The following is a 19,722-nucleotide window of genomic DNA, read 5'->3' as shown; positions in this document are numbered from 1 at the left end:
CAGCCTCCCCACCTAACAGCTGGCGTGTGGGTTAGCACAGCAGCAGCACCTTCTTTCCCACACATCCACCAGTCTCCTTGCCAGCCCCAGAGCTTCAATTCCAGTTGTGGATATTTTGGGTACAGTGCAGTATTTTTGAACTGGATTGGAGAGAAAGCAGCAAAAAGGGCACTTAAAAGGTGTTTAAAGGTGATTTCCACTTATGCACGTGGGGTGCTGGAAAATAACCCAGCGTAAGTGGGGAGTCGTCTGTATTACAATGCAATGGACAGTACTTTTTCATGTGCATTTTTTCTCCTTCCTTTTTGCATGCTGAATTCTCCTCCCGATCGAGGCAGTGCAGGGCAAAGTATGTTATTTAGGAGGGACTGCATTTCAGGATTTGGGTTCTGCCCCACTCCAGGGCACACACACCCTCACTGTTGAGCACCACCTAAGGGAAGCTGTCCAAAAGCTGAGAGTCACCCTTCCTGCCATGATGCAACAGCTATATCTCACCGCATGATGTCACAATCAGAAAAAATAATAACCACACAAAACGGATGGAGAAGCGTCCCTGCGCTGCATATTCCAGAGGGGTCTCGGTAGGGATTAGATAAGTAAGACTGGGACACATTGGGGCAAATTAATAAGATGAAGGGGAGCTAGTGAAAAGACAGAGAAAGATGGATTTGGACTGCAGCTTAAAGGACTACACACTCCCCTCTGGTTTATAGTTTTAACACTGGTTAAAGGGAGAGAAGGGACAAGAAATGATAGGATTGGTTCTACGTGGAGCAGAACCGTGTTCTCAAGAAGCATTTGCTCCAAACCTTCCTCTAAAGCAGGGGTGGCAAAAGCTGTGGCCCTCCAGAAATTATCGGACTACAACCCCCATTATCCCTGACCATGGGCCATGTTAAAAGTCCAACAAAATTTGGAGGGCCGCAAGTTCCGTATGCCTGAACTAAAGATGCCTCCTCAGGTTCCCTTATCCCTTGGGAGTATTTGGCCACCATGAGAAACCATGGAAACAGCAGGTTTCTTTTGGGGTTGAATATGGAATATTTAGGGCTTGTTGCTGTTTAGTTGTTTAGTCATGTCCGACTCTTCGTGACCCCATGGACCAGAGAACACCAGGCACTCCTGTCTTGCACTGCCTCCCGCAGTTTGGTCAGACTCATGTTGGTGACTTCGAGAACACTGTCCAACCATCTTGTCCTCTGTTGTCCCCTTCTCCTAGTGCCCTCAATCTTTCCCAACATCAGGGTCTTTTCCAGGGAGTCTTCTCTTCTCATGAGGTGGCCAAAGTATTGGAGCCTCAGCTTCAGGATCTGTCCTTGCAGTGAGCACTCAGGGCTGATTTCCTTCAGAATTTAGGTAAATGTCTTTCCTTCCAAATTCTACCTTCTTTCTTCACCAGTCAGGGAATTAAAATTTTCAGATGAACATATAAACTGATGCTGCTGGACTTCAACTCCCACCTGTTCCAGCCAGTCTAAGCCTTTGGTCAGGGGTGATGGGAGATGGAGTCCAGCAACTAAGTGGGGAAACCACATTGGCCACCCTGCTCTGCTCCAAACAGGGAGTAGTTCTTCCAGATCTCGGGCAGAGATCCTTCACCCTCGGGCTGCACAGGATTCTTTCAGAGGAGGCGGCTCTGGGGACTGAACTTGGAACCTCGTGCCCAGAGAGACATAGGATGGGTGGGGACCAGGAATGCACAGCCTCACCTGGAACACTGGTTGCTCCACCTAATCATTAAAAAAGAAAGTACAGGCTTGGAAGATTTGTGGCCTGGCAGCTTTTATTTAAAGAATGAATAGACACCTTGCAGGCCTGTGTAATATATTGTAGAGTACTGCAAGGTACTTGGAGCGCAGGCTGACACAAATTTGCATATGTAGCTGCCTCTCCGAAAGTAAGATGGCATTGGCTAGGATCTCCCTGGCATTGTGCTTTGCAGTGTGTCCAGCCATCCTATAAGCAATGAAGAAGAAGAAAGTTGGTGGGGTGTGGAGAGAGCAGGAGAGCTCATATCCTCCCAACATGCTGCAGGGGGGAATTGGAACATGTGCCTTTTGGTGACAGAATGACTGCTGTTGATCACAGTAAATGGTGACAGAGGAAGAGAGAGACCTACCAGTAGATCCATTCCATCACCTGACATCTCACTTTTATCCTTCTTCCTCCTTCCCCCCCCCACTCACTTTCACATGCACCCCTTCCTTTTTCCATCCCCAACAATTGTCACCCCAACTTTCTTCATCCACGAATATGCCCTGCCCCAGCTCCTGCCCTCTCTGCATGGCTGCATTTCACCCCCACCAGAGGGGGGGGGGAGGTTTGGAGAGAATCATGGACAAGAAGGCCGGGGGGGGGGCAGATAGAGATTTTCACCGGCTTAGTGGCATGATTCTCAACAGCGCATACTCTGGTGGGAGCACACTCCCTGATGTCACGTTGCCACTCAAGGAGCCAAATGACTCGTGTGAGGAAACCCCCCCCCAAAAAAGGAGGCATCTTGTGGGGCTGCACTCTTGCGGGAGTCAAAATGGGACATCCCGGGATCCAGTCAGAAGTCCACGATGTCCCACTTAAAGTGTGACAGTTGAGGAGTATGAGTTCTGGGACCTGCTGTAAAAGATCTGGGGTTTCCTGGGACACCCCATAACAATGCCTTTCACAGAGTATCCTTCCATTTCAATGTGTTGGGTGGGGAAAACACCCCAATATCTGAAGCAATGATTCCCCTAGGCAAATACTCCAGCCACCTCATATGTGCTCCTCCTCAGAGGTGAAAAGCAGCTTCTCTCACAGTGCTTTGCTGGCCTTCAGGCGTCTTTCCTCCTCAGTCAGCAAATGCCCCATAAATGAGACCTCTGCAATACTGCGGAAGCTTCCGGGGCCTCCCCGTGTTAGGCTGTGGGTGGTGGTGATGACACAGTGTGGAGACTTTGCTTCAGGGTTGGTGTTGGAACCCTTAAAATATGGCTTCCATGAGTAAAAAAAAGGGAAGGATTCACAATTTGGGCCACATTCACATAATACATTTAAAACTCTATGGTACCACTTTAAACAGTCATAGCCTGCCCCCAAAGAATTCTGGGAGCTGTCGTTTGTTGGAGGTGCTGAGGGTTGTGAGGAGACCCTCTGCTCCCTTCAAAGAACTACAATTCCCCGTGTTCCCTGTGTAGAGGGATTGATTATTAAACCACTCTGGGCATCAATCAATAAAATAAAAAATGCAATCCAAAAACACTGAAAGTTAATGTAAAAACAGTGGGTTGGATCTGACTAAATCATGCTCAGAGAAGACCTGAAAATCAATCGACTTAACTTAGTCTAGAAAAGGCTAAGGTCACTGAATCTTGATGGGTCCACTCTGAGCACAGCTATGAGCGCAGTCTCAAGACCCAGCAAAGCAAATGTAACTAAACCACTCAACTCATACGGGATTTGTGAACTTGGTGAAAAGATTATAGAAGTTTCTGCCGAAACTGCTGTTTTTGCCGTTCTTTCCTCTAAAGGCTCAAGTGGAAATGTGGTCCACAGCCCTGTTTAGGCATGCAAAGCATCTTCTTAGATCACACCCAGCCTACCTTCATTTCCAGTTTGATAAATCTCACCCATCTGCTCACCTCAGATTCCATGCAAATTGGAAAGAGTGGACATTCTTTGCTGTCATGCAACCATTTCCCTGACATAATCCTTCATAGAAGGATGATGTGCATGAGTTGTATGCTCAGAGAATGATTTGCCGGGGAGAGAGAGAGAGAGAGAAGAGAGCGCACACATGGGGGACCCCCCCCCAAAAAAACCCTTAGAAATTAATAAATGGCAGGATTTTTATTAATTGGGATATGGATGAAAGTACAAGCTGCAGAGCTGTGCCAGAAAAGGAATCCCTGGTCTGTCTTATGCAAACCAGCCTGGCTGGCCTAGCAGAGAGCAAATCTGTTAACATGAGAAAAGGTGTCGATGGGCCACCCTAGAGGAATCCTTTGGCCCAGGGAGACAGTTGCTGCCAAGATGGTGCGGTGTGTGTTTGAAGTGACAGGAAAATAGAGTTTTTAGAAAGCTGTTCTGGGAAGAAGAAGGGAAAATGAAGGCATGGAATCCATCGTGGGCAGGCTGACTGAAGGCTGGCTGCACTGCTTTGGGGGACATGCCCCTCTTGAATAATAATAATAATAATAATAATAATAATAATAATAATAATAATAATAATAATTTATTTATTTATACCCCGCCCATCTGACTGGGTTTCCCCAGCCACTCTGGGCGGCTTCCATCAGAAGAATAAAATAATCGATTAAAGAATAAAAGCCTCCCTAAACAGGGCTGCCTTCAGATGTCTTCTAAAAATCTGGTAGCTGTTTTTCTCTTTGACATCTGATGGGAGGGCGTTCCACAGGGTGGGTGCCACTACCGAGAAGGCCTCTGCCTGGTTCCCTGCAACTTGGCTTCTCACAATGAGGGAACCACCAGAAGGCCCTCGGTACTAGACCTCAGTCCAGGAGACGCTCCTTCAGGTATACTGGAGCGAGGCCATTTAGGGCTTTAAAGGTCAGCACCAACACTTTTAATTCTGCTCGGAAATGACCATGCTGTAAGATCTGGACTCCCTCCTTACAGACTGAAAGCGAATAAACCATATTTATTAACAGTATGACAATCTCTGTGGTGTCTCAATTCTCCAAAGGATCACAGACCCTGGGTGAGTGCCTGGAAGCCCCCTGGGATCTTGCTTTCACTTGGCAGAGATTGGGGGAAGCACCCAACTTTTGTAACAATATGCACACACACAAACATACATATGCATATATATTCATTCCTAGGTGTCATGATTAAATCCTGCCAGGGGAGACTGGACTAGATTATTTATTATTTACTTAGAGGATTTGCATCCTGCCTTATGATTGAATGATCTGCATGGCAGCTTCCCACAGATTGTAATAATATTCGCACACCGCATATACACAAAGCCAAACCCATGGCAACCCAGCAGCCTTTTTCCCCCCGAGGGTCTTTCCCTCCTCTTCTGCAATCCCAGCACAACTGGAAAGCAACAGCAGAGTGCTAGGGAATGGGGGGGGGGAGATGAATTGGATTTTGTTTGCATTTTCTTTCTTTTTTTCTTTCTTTTTTTTAACATAATTTTATTGATTTTCTGTTCACCCTCCCCCAACACCATTTACATCATTAATATTCAAAAATTTCCATAAATTTTACAATACATTTATCCTCTTTCATTTTTACAGTCCAAATTTCAGATCTTTGATGACTTCCCTCCTTTCTTTGCCATCTTTTGTTTTTTGAGGTATCTTTGAGCAGTTGTTTGGTCTATATACATCATATTGTCAATTATGTCTTTTCCTTACTAAACATTTGTTTGTATATAACCTTATTATGAACACATTCTCTTTCATATATTTCTATCTTTGTCCATACTAAAGACAATAAAGAGATGTTTATATCAATTGTTCCAAATCGACTGGTTTATTCTTTTAATTTTCAAAATGTTGTCTCAAAATAATCTAAAATTTTCTTCCATTCCTTATTAATTATTTCCTCTCCATGATGTCTAACTATCCTGGTCAATTTGGCAATAGCCGCATATTCCATTATTTTTTGTCTCCACTCCTCTACTGAGGGTATCTGACGCTGCTTCTATACTTGGGCGAGTAACAGCCTTGCCCCTGTGATGGCATACAAAAATATTTTTAATCACATTTTTAACATTATAAGTTACCATCCCCAACAGGAAGGCTTCAGCCTTTTTCTTAAAGGTATATTTAAAATTTTTCTTTAATTCGCTGTATTTTTTTCCCCAGAACGCTTTGATTTTCGCACACCTCCACCACATATGAATGAAGTCTCCTGTCTCTTCCCCGCATTTCCATTTTGTTTGCATTTTCATGTGAAATGACATAATTTATACTTCTGAAGCCAATATGCACATTGAAACAAAATTGTGCTTCAAAAATGGCACATCTCCACATTTTGCGATGCCATTCTCCAACTAAACACAGCGTGCAGAAATGCATTATATTAGGGGGAATTGATTGCAAACAAAGTTTAAATAAATGTGTATGTACAAAATGCGTACAAAAATGTGTATGTCAGGAGTAATCCACACTGAAATTCTGGACTTTTAACACACACACACACACACACACACACACACACAAACACACACACACACGCTGGTATTGAAATGTGATGAACTGAATTTGTGAATGGAAAAAAGAGATAAACTGGAATGGAAAGATTTGTCTATCCCTGCTCCCTGCGGCAGCTCCTTCTCTGGCTGATGGATGGTGCCAGGCTATTCTCCACCTTGCCTTTATGCTCTTCTTGGAAGACCAGAGAGTCTCCCAATTGCCCTTGATCCCTTTTCTGGCAGCAGATGCAAGAGCATGCAGTTTTTCAGCTCTCCAGCCCTTGAGTCAGAACGCTTGTGAAATCCACCTTGAAATATTCAAGACCTCTTGACATTCAACCTTCGGGTGAATTTGGTCATTGCTGTTGTCAAGCCAAATGTTGGGAGCCAGCCTAATGTTTTGGACTGGGTGGTAAAGACTTTTTTTTAAGAAAGAAAGAAAGAAAGAAAGAAAGAAAGAAAGAAAGAAAGAAAGAAAGAAAGAAAGAAAGAAAGAAAGAAAGAAAAGGCCCTCTATTCACCAGCCATGTCCATGTGCTTTAAAATGGGAGGGGTGCATTATTCATTACATAATCCAGCGCTGTGTGCAGTCACCATGGCAAAGAGAAAAGCAAACAGCAGCTTCCTTCGAAACTTTTGATCACAGCATAGCAGCATGTTGACTTTTAGGGTGGAGGAGAAGCTGGGAGACTTCAGGACGTTCTACGCAGGGAGAACACGTTGAAAGAGAGGATGCCTTCAAAGATGTGAAGCATGGAGTAAGGAGCAGGAGAGGTCAGGTGGAGGGCAAACCCCCCCCCCGGGGGGGGGAATCCATGGAGGTTAGCAGCAAAGGGGGAGGAATGTGGAGAAGCAGAAGTGCGGCAGCATACCTTCAAAGAACGAAGAGAAAAAGAAATGCCTTGTCCCAAGTCAGCCCAATGGTCCCTCTTACTGCGTACATTAGCCGTCCCCAGTCTGGTGCCCTCTAGATCAGCGGTTCCCAACTGGGGACTCTGGGGGTCCTTGTAACCCACTCAGGGGGTCTGTGGCACCATTCACATAATGAAAACTACCATAGAGATATCAAAATCTTTAAAAGTAGGGACTCCATGGCTTGGCTGTTGAAAAACAGGGGCTCCAAAGAACTTAGCAAATTGGGGACCACTGCTCTAGATGTCTTGGATGGGGCTGGTCTACACTGATGGATAGCAGCAGCAATCTGGGATTTCAGACAGGGCTGGGACCTACCTTTCCCTGAGAGGAAGCTGGTGGTCATTTGGGACTGTTTAGTTCAGAAAAAAGGCAAAGGGAAGACATGGTAGAAGTGTATAAAATTATGCACAGTACAGAGAAAGTAGGCAGAAGTAGGCAGAAGGAAGTCTCTCTCTCTCTCTCTCTCTCTCTCTCTCTCTCTCTCTCTCTCTCTCTCGTAATACTTAAACGAGTGACACTGAATGTTGACAGACAACACAAAGTAGTTTTACAGCTCCTAGTTAAACTATAGAATTCGTCACCACAAGACACAGGAATCACAACCTACTTGGGCCCCTTGAGAAAGGGGTTAGACAAATTTACGGAGGATAAGGCTACCAGCAGCTATTGGTCCTGATGGCTGTGTACTATCTCTCCAGTACTGGAGGCAAAATGTCTCTGAATACCAGTTCCCAGGGAAAATGAGTGGGAGCTCATGTCCTGTATGTGAGCTTCTCGCACAGGCATTTGGTTGGTGGGGAAAGGATGGTTAACTAGATGAGCATTTGGGCTATCCAATCAAGGTCTTCTTAATTTCCTGTGTCAGAAATCAGTCTGTCCTGTTGCCATTGGCACATTTGTAGAATATGATCTGTAAACAGATTAAGCCTTCCTACTTCCAGCTTAGTTGGCTAAACGTATTTACTCTGAAATAAGCCTACTGTGTTTAAAAGGATACCTTTCCTAGTAAGTATGTTTAGGATTATTGATATCACACATGAATGTTAGCAGAACTAAAGCTGCTTCGGTAGAAGTAAGCCAACTGATGTGTCATTTGTTTCCTGGTGGGACACCTTGAGGGAAGTATACTGAGCTGACCTTATCAGACTGATCCATTGTTTTTCCTTGTCCTCAAAGGATGTGAGAAAAAGAAGCAGCTCTGCATTAGAAGTTTGCGCAAAGGGTGCACCCCAAATGTGGAGGACAATAATTTTACCCAAGGCTGTTGTTGAATCAGTAAGGGGGAACAAACCTGGGAAACATATTTCACAAACCAGAGCTGAACTTGTTTATGTGATGCTCTCACAATGCCTGCTCTCAGTTAGGAGTGCAAAAGTTTATATGCCCCCTAGCAGCATCTCAAGGCATCCCTGCACTTAGTGCTAGAAACTAGGCATGTTGATTGTACAGCTTGCGGCTGAAAAGGGCTCGCAATGGTTAAAAGAAAACACCTCACATTCATGCAATACTGTCACTCCCAGGGGGAGGAATGAGGTATCTAAGTGTGGTGAGCAGGGAGGAGATATTGGTTGAAAATCTGATGTCAGACTCATGAATTCACATATTCAGTGCATTTTTTATGCGGGGAAAGTCCACACTGATGGGAGTTGCATTCGCATAATGTCTGAAGGGCACCACATCGGCCACCCCTGCTATAGAGGCACGTTCCCTTGCTTCCCTTTGTACTCACCTCTTTTCATCTGCCCTCCAACACAACTTACTTTTTCGCCTCTTCTACTTCCTATAGCATCTTTGCTGCTTTCATCTCATGGTTATTTTCGGCATCTTTCTGCATGTATCTGATCCCAGACGCTCTCACAACACCTCCCCACCCAGCACCCTCCTTTCTCTGTACAATGTAAGGATCTCTCCGAACACACCCAGGCACACACATACCATATAAACACAGAAAGAATTAAAAATGGTCTGGGAGTGTCATGATGATATATGAATCATACTTCTATTAAAAAAAATGTTTTCCTTTTTCAGAGTTCATTGGCCATGAGACAAAGAGGGTTGAAGACTTTAAAACAGGAGCACAGGGAACTTTAGGCCCTTTGTATGTTGCTGAACCACAACTTCCATCAGCCACAGGCAGCATGGTCAATAGCCAGGCATGATGGGAGTTGTGCGCCAGCAAAAGTTCTCTTAGCAATATGATCTCCTATGGTTCAGTCAAAGATGCCAGTGTGCCCCCAAGATTGAGGGGGCATAGCATATGGTACGTGTATACAACATCATGCATGTGGCACATGTGTGTGACATCACGCATGGAGCACGTGCAACGTCACGTCCTCTGGAAGAGGCTGAGAACTCCGGCAGAGCCAGGTGCTGAAGCTGCGATGTGTCGTGTGTGTGATGTCACACGTGCGCAATGCACGTCAAGCCCCTCAACACTGAGGCGGCTGGGCTCCCTTCAAACAAATATGAAAGGTGCTGAAGACATCTCTCTCAGTCCCCTAGAGTTGATGCACCTGGTCGCAGCCCCTTAGATATGGGAGGATGCACCCTTCAGTATAGTATCTTGAAACCCTGCTATGGTCTTCGTACCTAGGCAGGGGGCATTCGATGGCTATGTACCATGAACAGAAATTGTCAAAAGAACACATTATCAATACACACCGTCTATAATTATTTATTAAATGCAGACCAATGTGTTCCGTGTGGTATGAGAAATAAACAAATAAATAATAATATAATACATTTAGAAGCACACAAACAAAAACAAAACCTGAAGAATCCTTTCCCACAGGTTAAGGAGCAAAATCCAACTAAAATTGTGCACTCCCCCCCCCCAAATGGATTTTAATGGGAGCATTGTTAAGCACAGGCCTAACGTATCCCATTATAATCATAGCTGCCAAGTTTTCCCTTTTCTCGCGAGGAAGCCTATTCAGCATAAGGGAATTTCCCTTTAAAAAAGGGAGAACTTGGCAGCTATGATTATAATCAATGGAAAAAGAAGCTTGACCTCCTCTGGATCGTGTCTTATTTTTCTTGAGCCAGTTGTAAAAGAGTTTCCCCCAACTCGCCATTAAAATCTGAAACAACTTTCTGGAAGTATTTGCCATATGGGTAAGTCTTGTGGTCGCTAGTTTTCTTCCCCATCTGCAGTCATCATATAAAGCAATCATATAATAGAAATCTTAATATTATTATGTGCTGGTCTTTATATAGCCTAAAACTGCACCAAGAGGAAACTATCAGCAGGAACCCCAAGGTTTGCAGAAAATCTTCAGGAAGGTGTGAAACTCTTAGGAGGAAACCACCTCTCCAAACAATCCAATGAGGAGACTGAGCAAGCTTAGTGACCACAAAATTGTGACTGGCTCTTGCAGGAAGGAGAATGGAAAACCAGGACAGGGGGAATAGAGTGGAGTAGAGTGGGAGGAATCCTGAACAGCAGCACTCCAATATGCAACATTTTGCTACAGGTTATCATTAGTATGTCCTAAAATGCTGTTTCATTAACAGTGGTAAAAGAGTTGCAGGAAACCCCACTGAGCTGAATGAGCCTGATCCCAGAGTGAGTGAGTATAGGATTGCAGCCTTAGTGGCATTCAATGAATTCCCTCCATCACCACCACCATTATGCTTTCAACATTTCCCTTTCTCTGTCACTGAAATCTGCTAATAATGACAGGTAGAAACCTGTGCTTAGAAGATCTAGAAGTAGGGATCCCCACCCCCACCCCCAGAAGGGTTTGACTAACTGCTCTCTGTAGAGTTGTTGTAGAGTTGTTGCATTGTTTTGGTTGTTCACACCACTGTTCACACACTCCTTATGTTTCTGTTTGCACAACAACAAAATTACACAGAGTCAAGGGTCCTCTCTACACAACAGCACATAAAATTTGCATGTTCTATCTTACAGGAGGAGGTGCCTATTTAGAGATAATTATTCTAATCTACTATCCTGTGTCTGTCTATGCGCTGCCACACATCACTGCCTTCAAACTGCAGGATTGTCTTTTGCAAAGCAGAGCAATCTCCCCATCTCCGACTCCCAGCAGTCTTAGGTCCCCTAAGCACGCTCAGTGGGCTTGGAAGTCTCACCAGGGGAGAGATTAGGCATCAAGGGCAAAAGCAGGAAGTCTGTAAAGAAACCTAATTCAAAGCTGTACACAGTTTTAAAAGCTGCTTCTTCCCCCACCCCCCACCCCTTTGCTTTCTTCCTGTGTTTAAAGCAGATCTATAGACAGTTTGGAATGACTTTCACTTTTAAAAAATACTGTGATTTCCTGGTTTTAAAACTGTTTTGTTTTTGTTTGGGCCACTTCCCTTTGTGACTCAGTACCACAAAAGCAGGCAGGGGGAATTTGACAGGATTTGAGGACAGCAGTGCTATACAGGCCTGGCATTGCACGTAGGACTAAAGACAGTCACTGATACAGGCCATCTCTTAAAAGGAAGACATTCGGAGATTTCTCAGGCTTCTAAATGGCACAGCTATCATCGAATATTCCTGCAAATTCCAATGCTTCAAAAGGAAAAGGCTGGGGGGGGGGGTAGGAGAAAACGCAAATGCATACATTTCAGGGATGTGATCTGGGCCAAGAATACTCCCTGAGCTTTTTACTCACATGGGATGGATATAATCTTTCCTGTTTGTGTTGTGAGGAGAAAAACGAGCTCGGGCAAAATGCTGAGGTATAGAAGTCTCTGTGGAACTGAGAGAAGCTATAAGCCCTGTTTAGGAGATTGCCCCTTAAGCAATTGAAACTGCGGCCTTTCAGATGTTTTGGCCTACAACTCCCATGATCCCTAGATAACAGGACCAGTGGTCAGGGATGATGGGAATTGTAGTCCAAAACATCTGGAGGGCCGAAGTTTGGGGATGCCTGGTGTAAGGGGAAGAGCATGGCTAGGCTCACTGTTGTCGTCCATTTATGGGCTGGCCCCCTGGGTGATATAGAATCCTGTGCAAATCAGGGGTCTAAACCACACCGAGAGCTCAATAGAGAACACTCCATGCTTCAGACCTTCCCCCTCAGCACTTGGGTGGCATGATTGTAACCACACGAGGTGAGAGGCTACCTCAAAAAAAAGCCTGCAGGAATTCATTAAATGAAGGAACACGGTAAAAGAAAATGTAATAAAGTGCCAAGTGTACGAAGGCAGATATAAAAGGTGTGCAGGAGAAAAAGACAGGCATCTTCCTTCATCCACTGCAGTGCTGAGTTCTGTCCCTGATTTAATAAAAACTGAATCACCGCTATATCTGTGATGATTTCCAGCACCTACGCCGACTCAGAATGGCTTCTTTGGCATTCATAGCAGGACGGCTACTTGACATCTTTCCCTCCAGAATACTCTTGGTATGGGCTGGTTCGGGTTTTCGGCCGTGGGATGGAGAAATCCTGCTGGGGCTCAAGGTTCTAGGCAAAAAAGGGGGAGGAAGTAGAATTATAAGGTTTTTAAGTGACATATGTTCTGTTGAATGTTTCTTTTGGGAAAGCAGAACTGCTTTTTAACTAGGCTGAGGAAGAGACTCAGAGCCCCCTGCCCCAACTTTTGCAGTGGCAGGTTGGTAGCGGCCAACTTTTCTATGTATAGGCAAATCCTTTGTTAAGCAGGGGGCAAAGGTCAGCCAAAGTCTATAGTCTGTAATTCCTGATGTGGCAGCCCTTTTAAGAGAACCCATCCAGACAAAATTGCATGCTAGATACATTACCAGTTTTGTATGGAAATATACTTGAGCCAATGGGGCTGGGTTGGGGTCATGAAAGCTTTTGGTAGCTGCAAAAACTGGTTCCCTTTTAATTATTATTATTATTTAGAATGCTGCATAAGGTGAATAAAGTGCTTCAGTGTGATCCCAACCCCTTTCCCCAATTACTGGCATCTTTCGTTTGAAGTTTGGGCATGGTAAAAAAGGTAAAGGTAAAGGGACCCCTGACCATAAGGTCCAGTCGTGACCGACTCTGGGGTTGCTCCCCACAATCCCCCCTCTCTCTTTCTTTGCCTGTTTAGAGAAGAAGTAACTCATCCACCATTCACTATAAGCACAGAGACTCACCACCTCCACAGCAATCATCTTTGACTGCTTAGAGGGGAGAGGCACACATTCCTGACTGGTTAACAACCATGTGATCAGAAGGAAGCATTCCCTTCACTCATACTTGACTTTGTTTGTCCCCAATAATATCAGCTCACCCCGCGTGGTCTCTGGTTGGCTGGGATGTTGCATACAGGACCCGCCAAGCAACTGCATCAAGCATTCTGCAGTTTCAGTCAATTCTATTACCTTCCCCAACATAAACTATTTTGTTGTCTCCATGCAGCCAAAATAAACTCGCATTACTCAGACATCAAATGCAGCTTGTTAGCCGAGTTGTTCTCTGTGTCCCACACAGCCCCAAGACCACATAATCTTATGTGAGCGGCAGCTCCACCGCCAACTCAACAATGTTTAATAATTATCCAAACATGTTGAAATTCCCTCATAGGCCACTTTCCCGTACTGAATCATTCCCGTACTGAAAATCAAAGACTGTTTATTTACCTGCAGCTGGAAGTGAGTTGAATATGGAAGATATGAAGGACCCCTGTTTGCATCTGGGACTGAAAAAGGCAAGCAAGGGGAAGCAGTGAGTCAGTGTGTTTAGCATTGCCACAAAAACAAAGCAAACTCAATTTGATTCCAGACAACCATCTACAGCAACAGCTGTGTACACACAATACAGTTAAAGCACCCTGGGAACTATAGCCGTGGCACCCTGGGGTGCCTTGAAGGGTGGTCAGGGGTGCTGTGGGCAACACTAGCCTCTGTTCCTTCTTCCCTCCCTCCCTCCTCTGATGCCCTCTTGCATCTCTCCCAAAGGCTTGCATGGCTGTTTGTTACAGCAGCCCTGGCTTCAAGCTCTGCAGGCAAATGGTGCCTCTGGGGCTGGCCAGGTGTGCCTCTCGGGCCCCTGTGGGGTAGTTTGAGGAGCGCCTCTCTTTCTGGCAGGGTGGGCATCTCAGAGACTGGAGCAGCAGCAGCTGTGGCTGCCCAGAGGACTGCCAAGGAGAGAGGGGAGGGGAGGAGGCTGAGGGAATACTCCACAAGGGAGGGTGTTTGCAAAATGGTGAGAGGCTGACACCCCTGCAGGCAAGGGGTGACATAACTGGGCTCCTGAGCCCCACAGGGGTGCCACAGAAAGAACGTAGTTGGCCAAGGAAGCCGTGGACCCAAAAAGGTTGAAAACCTCTGATCTAGTGTGTTGTGCAGCCTAGTCCAATTTGTATTTACTCAGAATGAAATCCTTTGTCTTTTGCATAGAGGAAGGGCTGTAGCTCAAAGGCAGATCCTCAATGGGCGTAGCCAAAGGGGGGCAGGGAGGGGCAGCTGTCCCCCCAAAAAATCAATACAAATAAATATAAATACATAGCTAACTGAGATTCTGCCCCCGCCTAACAAAAGGCCTACTCCCCCTAACAAAAACCCTGGCTACACCCATATCTGCTTTGTATGCAGAAGTCCCACGGTTAACAGCGTGGGACTGGGACAACAGCTCTAGGTAGGACTGGGGGAGAAGCCTGGCAGTGTAGACCCTACCGGGCTAGATGCCCCTAATGGGCCTTATTCCCAGGTAAGTGCATCTAGGATTTCAGCCACCCAAAATATTTCCCATTTTGGGACCTGACTGAATCCTGATCCATGTGGTGTGCAACATGTTGATTTGAGATTTAAGAAAGAAAGAAAAGTGACAAATGAATGCTATAAATCATTATATAGGCATTGGCTAGACAGGGAATTTTTTTTTAAAAAAAATCGTAAGTCGGAAAAATCCTATCTAAAAATTCGTAAGTCGGAAAAATCCTATCCACACCGCATCCAAAATGGCGGGCGGAACTCTGTTTGTAACTTGAAACATTTGTTAGTCGAGTCATTCGTAAGTCGAGGTACCACTGTATAAGCATTTACTTAGGTTGCAGTGAGCCTGCATAACAGGAAACACTACAAAGTTGGCCTCCCACCTCCCCTGTGGCCCAGGATTGTCCTAAAAAGTGCCTTCCTTTCCAAGGACACTTCCAGTGTGGTCTTCTTTGTGCTCTGCAACACCAAATGAGAACATGGGAAGCTGTCATAGGGAATGCTTTAAAAAGATGGGTTTTAAAAAAATATAATAATAATCAGCGGCATTCCTAAAACAGTCTGAATATTTTTAGCTTGCCAAAGATGCTCTCTCTATTACACAAAGCACTTGCCAGTCCCAGACATACAGGCATTGCTATGGATAGCCATACCTTGCGCGTTGTCTTCCTGAGCATAGGCTTGATTCTCTACTCCGTAGGTTTTTTTCAGGACTTTAGGCTGGCAGGCATCATTCTCTGGAGGGTAGTCTCCGGGCCTCCGTGGAACGGTGAGGAAACAGAGCTCAGGCACCACATATATCATCAGGAAGACCCACCCATTAGCTACCAGAGCAATGCTGATAGTGGGATCGTCCCATTCTGGCCTTTTCCCAAAGTCTGTCATGAACACGCTGATCCACGCCACCCAGATGCATATGGAGAACAGGGCTGTGAAGAAGGTGTGTGTGCCATGCCTCTTCCACCTTCTGTAGGACCCACAGAAAACAAACATGGAGACCACAAAGAGGAGGGCCATCAGGAAAAGCACGTAGATGAGAAGCAGAACGAAGTCCACACGGCTTTTTTCTGTCAATCCAGTCGTGGCGTTCAGGGCCTTCAGCTCTTGGCTGTTGATGGCTACGTACTGTGTGGCGATAATAATCTGCACAATGGTCAGGCTGATGGCGATAACCAGCAGCGCCAGTACCGAAAAGGGGCATCTTCCTCTCACCAGCTTGATGAGGTCGAGGGCATGGGCCAGGAGGCATGCGAAGCAGAGGGCAAAGAGGACCCCAAAAAGAAAGAAGCGGGTGAGGGCAGTCCTCTCGTTGAGCCTTATAATGAAGGCAAAAGTGAGGCCGAAGATTCCTAGAGTGCCCAGAAGGAAGAGGAACTGGACAGGGATCAGGCTTCGCTTTGTGTTGTCTTGGACTTTACATACAAGGAAAAGGAGCACAGCGATCAGGATGGCTGTGATGACAGCACCAGCGGTAGCAAAGGATTCCACAACAATGCCCCAATTTTTCTCGGTGTCACAGAGGAAGTCATAGTCTGCATCTAAGCCTTTGCACCCTGGCCGGGAGGTCATGGTGCCTCAGGGCAGCCCTAAAGTGGATGCCTTGCCTTAAAGGAAGACCTGTAGAAATTAAGAGAAGCATGATAAAGCATGATTTGAAAAAGAGAGAGAAATGGACTACAACTCTACAAAATATTATTTACTACAGTGAGGATCGTGTAATCAAAGGGCATACATTGCCTGACCTACACCATCAAAAGACTAAAAGTTTATGTCCCAGTTCAGATAGTCACTTCCCAGCTTGGTTTGCCAGCCGAAAATGAGCAACCATCTGCTGAAAGATCAGAACACCTGGAGATGGGATGCTTGCACTTGTATTCCTTGCAAATATGCAAGACGTGCCCGTGTATTTTGTAACTCAGGTATAGTATTTTCAGGGTGCAATTGCATTTTGAAGTTTCAGACTAAAGAGCTATATATGGCATGGCTTGAAGTTTGGCGGTGTAATCTCCAGCGGGCATTACTGGTTTCTTTCCGCCTTCTGCACAGTCATACTTTGTTGGGTTGCTTGGTGTTTTTTTTACAAACTTTCAGAGTGGGGAGTCCAAAGGAATGAAAAATGGAAGGTGAAACTTGAACAGAGTTACTGAAAAACAAAGACATGCCTCTTTTCCCCATGGAAAACGCCTCTGTGTGTGTGTGTGAGTGAGTGTGTATGCTGAGTGCGTAATTGTGTGTGGGTCTGACCCTACTCACTTTGTGGTCTGGCACTGCCCTCTAATGGAATGTGGCATTACGGGGCAAATGTGGGCCACCAAACTTCAATGTTTTGAGTCAGGCCCCAACTGCCTGCATGTCATAGCTGCCAAGTTTTCCCTTTTCTCGCGAGGAAGCCTATTCAGCATAAGGGAAAATCCCTTTAAAAAAGGGATAACTTGGCAGCTATGCTGCATGTGCAGGGAAATGCACCACGTTCTCCAAAGGACTGTCAACACTGCATCCAGCAGGAACACCACCTTCCTCCATCTGCCGTATCCTCAGGGACATTCCTACAGATAGCGGAAAACAGAAAACTCACCACAAAGACTGAATGCAGGGTGAGTTGCTTCTTCTGGTAAGAAATTTCCACATCAGAACCCCTATACGTCATTTTAACATTAGCACTCGCCTTGGTTGTACAATGGCCACGCAGACATTCCCCCACCCTCTCCATTTCTGAGAAAAAGAAAAATACCTTTATGCACTAAGGCTCTAGAGACCTATGCAGGCTTGCTGCCAAGTGAACACGCATAGTAAAGGTAAAGGGACCCCAGACCAGTCGTGACCGACTCTAGCCAGCATGACAAAGCCGCTTCTGGCGAACCAGAGCAGCACATGGAAATGTCGTTTACCTTCCCGCTGTAGCGCTACCTATTTATCTACTTGCACTTTGACGTGCTTTCGAACTGCTAGGTTGGCAGGAGCTGGGGCCGAGCAACGGGAGCTCACCCCGTCGCAGGGATTCGAACCACCGACCTTCTGATCAGCAAGCCCTAGGCTCTGTGGTTTAACCCACAGTGCCACCCGCGTCCCCCAAAACATAGTATTGGGCTTAAACATGCATAGTATCAGGCTGCAAATCATTCATTCACTGCCTAGTTTGCTACCCTCCACTTATAGCTATCTTAAAACCGCATGCAGCTGATAGCTAGAGGTCAAACAGCCAGATCCACAAACCAATTAAACAGTGCTGCATGCGTTTGAACAGAATGAACACATTGACGCCAACGGGACACCAACTTGCTTAATAATAGCAGGGCTAAATTCCAGGAACTCCAGTTAAGACTTGCTAGCTGTGAGAACGCAAAATAAATCTACAGGGAAGGTGTCGGTCGTGGCATGCTTTGCGCACCAGTGCGTATGCATAAATAAGGAAATTTTTTTTGCACTTTTCAGATTCTAGGAAAGAGCCAGAGAATAGCTGTTGATGGGTGTCTTTGTAATGCTAAAAATATGAAAGGAAAATCCCACCTGGAGACTAGCAATCCAGGAATGAATCTACAAACTGCACCACAGCAGCGTGCCCTGGGGTCAAGTTGAGAAAGAGCCACAGGACTCCCTCTTACCAAACCTCTTGCTCTACGATCCCATCACGGTAGCCTTGGTCTTTGATTTACCTTGAGTGTGCTCTGTGCTCCCACGGCTAGATGTGTCTTCTTCAGTAGCAGAGGGCAAACCAGGGAAATTCCTGCCACACACCCACTCGGCAAATAATCTCAGCTCTGCTCGTTCTTCTCTCCCCGAGCAAGACAAGCAGCCAAATTGCTCTCTCACACTCTAACGGCAGCTTTAAAAGCAAATGAGGAAAGAAGCAGAGATGATGGAGTAGGGACACGCCTATTCCAGTTCCACTACTCCTGGTGCTGTTATAAATATAACGTCCCGGTGCCAGGAGATGAGGTAAAAATATCTGACGTCAACAGGACAGTCACCCCAGCAGCTGGGTGGGGAAGGATCCTGCGCCTCTCCCCACCCCACAATTGAATCCATGACCATTCATGAAGTCAGTTGGTGAATTGCACCTCTCTGGGAGTTGAGAAACCAAGAGGATGTGGGCTGGTGGGAGACCCCTGGCCAACAATAACACCATTGTGCTCCTCCTACCCTTCATTGCTTTCTATACTTACCTAACATTCAGCTAAGTTAATGTACTGAGGAAGTTCAGGAGTGACCATGAGGAACAGTCTTTTAAGTCTCCCTCCCTCCCGACAAAAGATGTGATGATAAAATGGGCAAAAGATTTTGGGTATAATATTGAATATGACGCGTGGTTGAAATTGTGGAATCAAACATTGAAATTTACTGCATGTACTGCCCTGAAAGAGAATGTTTTGAAGATGATGCATAGATGGTATTTAACACCAGTAAAATTGGCTAAGATGTTTAGGATGAGTAGCAAAACATGCTGGAAATGTAAAGAGAAAGACGGTGAATTTTATCATATGTGGTGGACATGCGATAAAATTAAAAGATTTTGGGGAATGATATATAATGAAATGAAAAAGATTTTTAAATATACTTTCCTCCAAAAACCAGAAGCTTTTTTATAAGGAATTATAGGACAAGAGATAATGAAAGGAGATCAAGTATTATTTATATATGCGACAACCGTGGCTAGGACTTTGTTAGCCCAAAAATGGAAAACTCAGGAGTTACCGACGATTGAAGAGTGGCAGATGAAAATGATGGACTATGTGGAATTAGCAAAACTGACTAGCAGGATCCGAAACCAGGGAGAGTCAAGGTTCCAAAAGGATTGGAGTAAATTTGTGGACTATATGGAGAAGAACTGTAGAAGCTTAAAGACACTTGCAGGACTGAAATAAATCCTACGAATTGACTTTAAGTAGATGCAATAAAGGAACTGTGAGATAGGAGTGAATAAGAAAACCAAATGGGCGGAAGGAGGGAAGTCAAAGCTCGGCAGAGCAAAGAAAATTGTAAGGATTGATAAGATGTTAAAAAGAGAAATTTTGTGTTTATTGTGTTTATTATGTGTTGTTGTGTA

The 19,722-nt window shown here is 45.3% G+C and overlaps 1 protein-coding gene across 1 annotated transcript; it reads right to left on the bottom strand.

Moving 5' to 3' along the window:
* Nucleotides 1–9,718: 9,718 nt before the first annotated feature.
* Nucleotides 9,719–18,517, bottom strand: GPRC5A (G protein-coupled receptor class C group 5 member A). Its single transcript, XM_035128463.3, has 4 exons — nt 18,332–18,517; nt 15,332–16,295; nt 13,605–13,663; nt 9,719–12,477 (listed from the first exon to the last, which is right to left on the bottom strand). The coding sequence occupies exons 2-4, from the start codon at nt 16,245–16,247 to the stop codon at nt 12,385–12,387; spliced, it is 1,068 nt and encodes a 355-aa protein (XP_034984354.1). The 5' UTR covers nt 16,248–16,295; nt 18,332–18,517; the 3' UTR covers nt 9,719–12,384.
* Nucleotides 18,518–19,722: the final 1,205 nt, after the last annotated feature.

The sequence above is a fragment of the Zootoca vivipara genome, chromosome 9, assembly GCF_965207765.1.
Source record: "Zootoca vivipara chromosome 9, rZooViv2.hap1.1, whole genome shotgun sequence".
NCBI lineage: Eukaryota > Metazoa > Chordata > Lepidosauria > Squamata > Lacertidae > Zootoca > Zootoca vivipara.
This window is presented reverse-complemented; position numbering and strand designations above follow the sequence as displayed.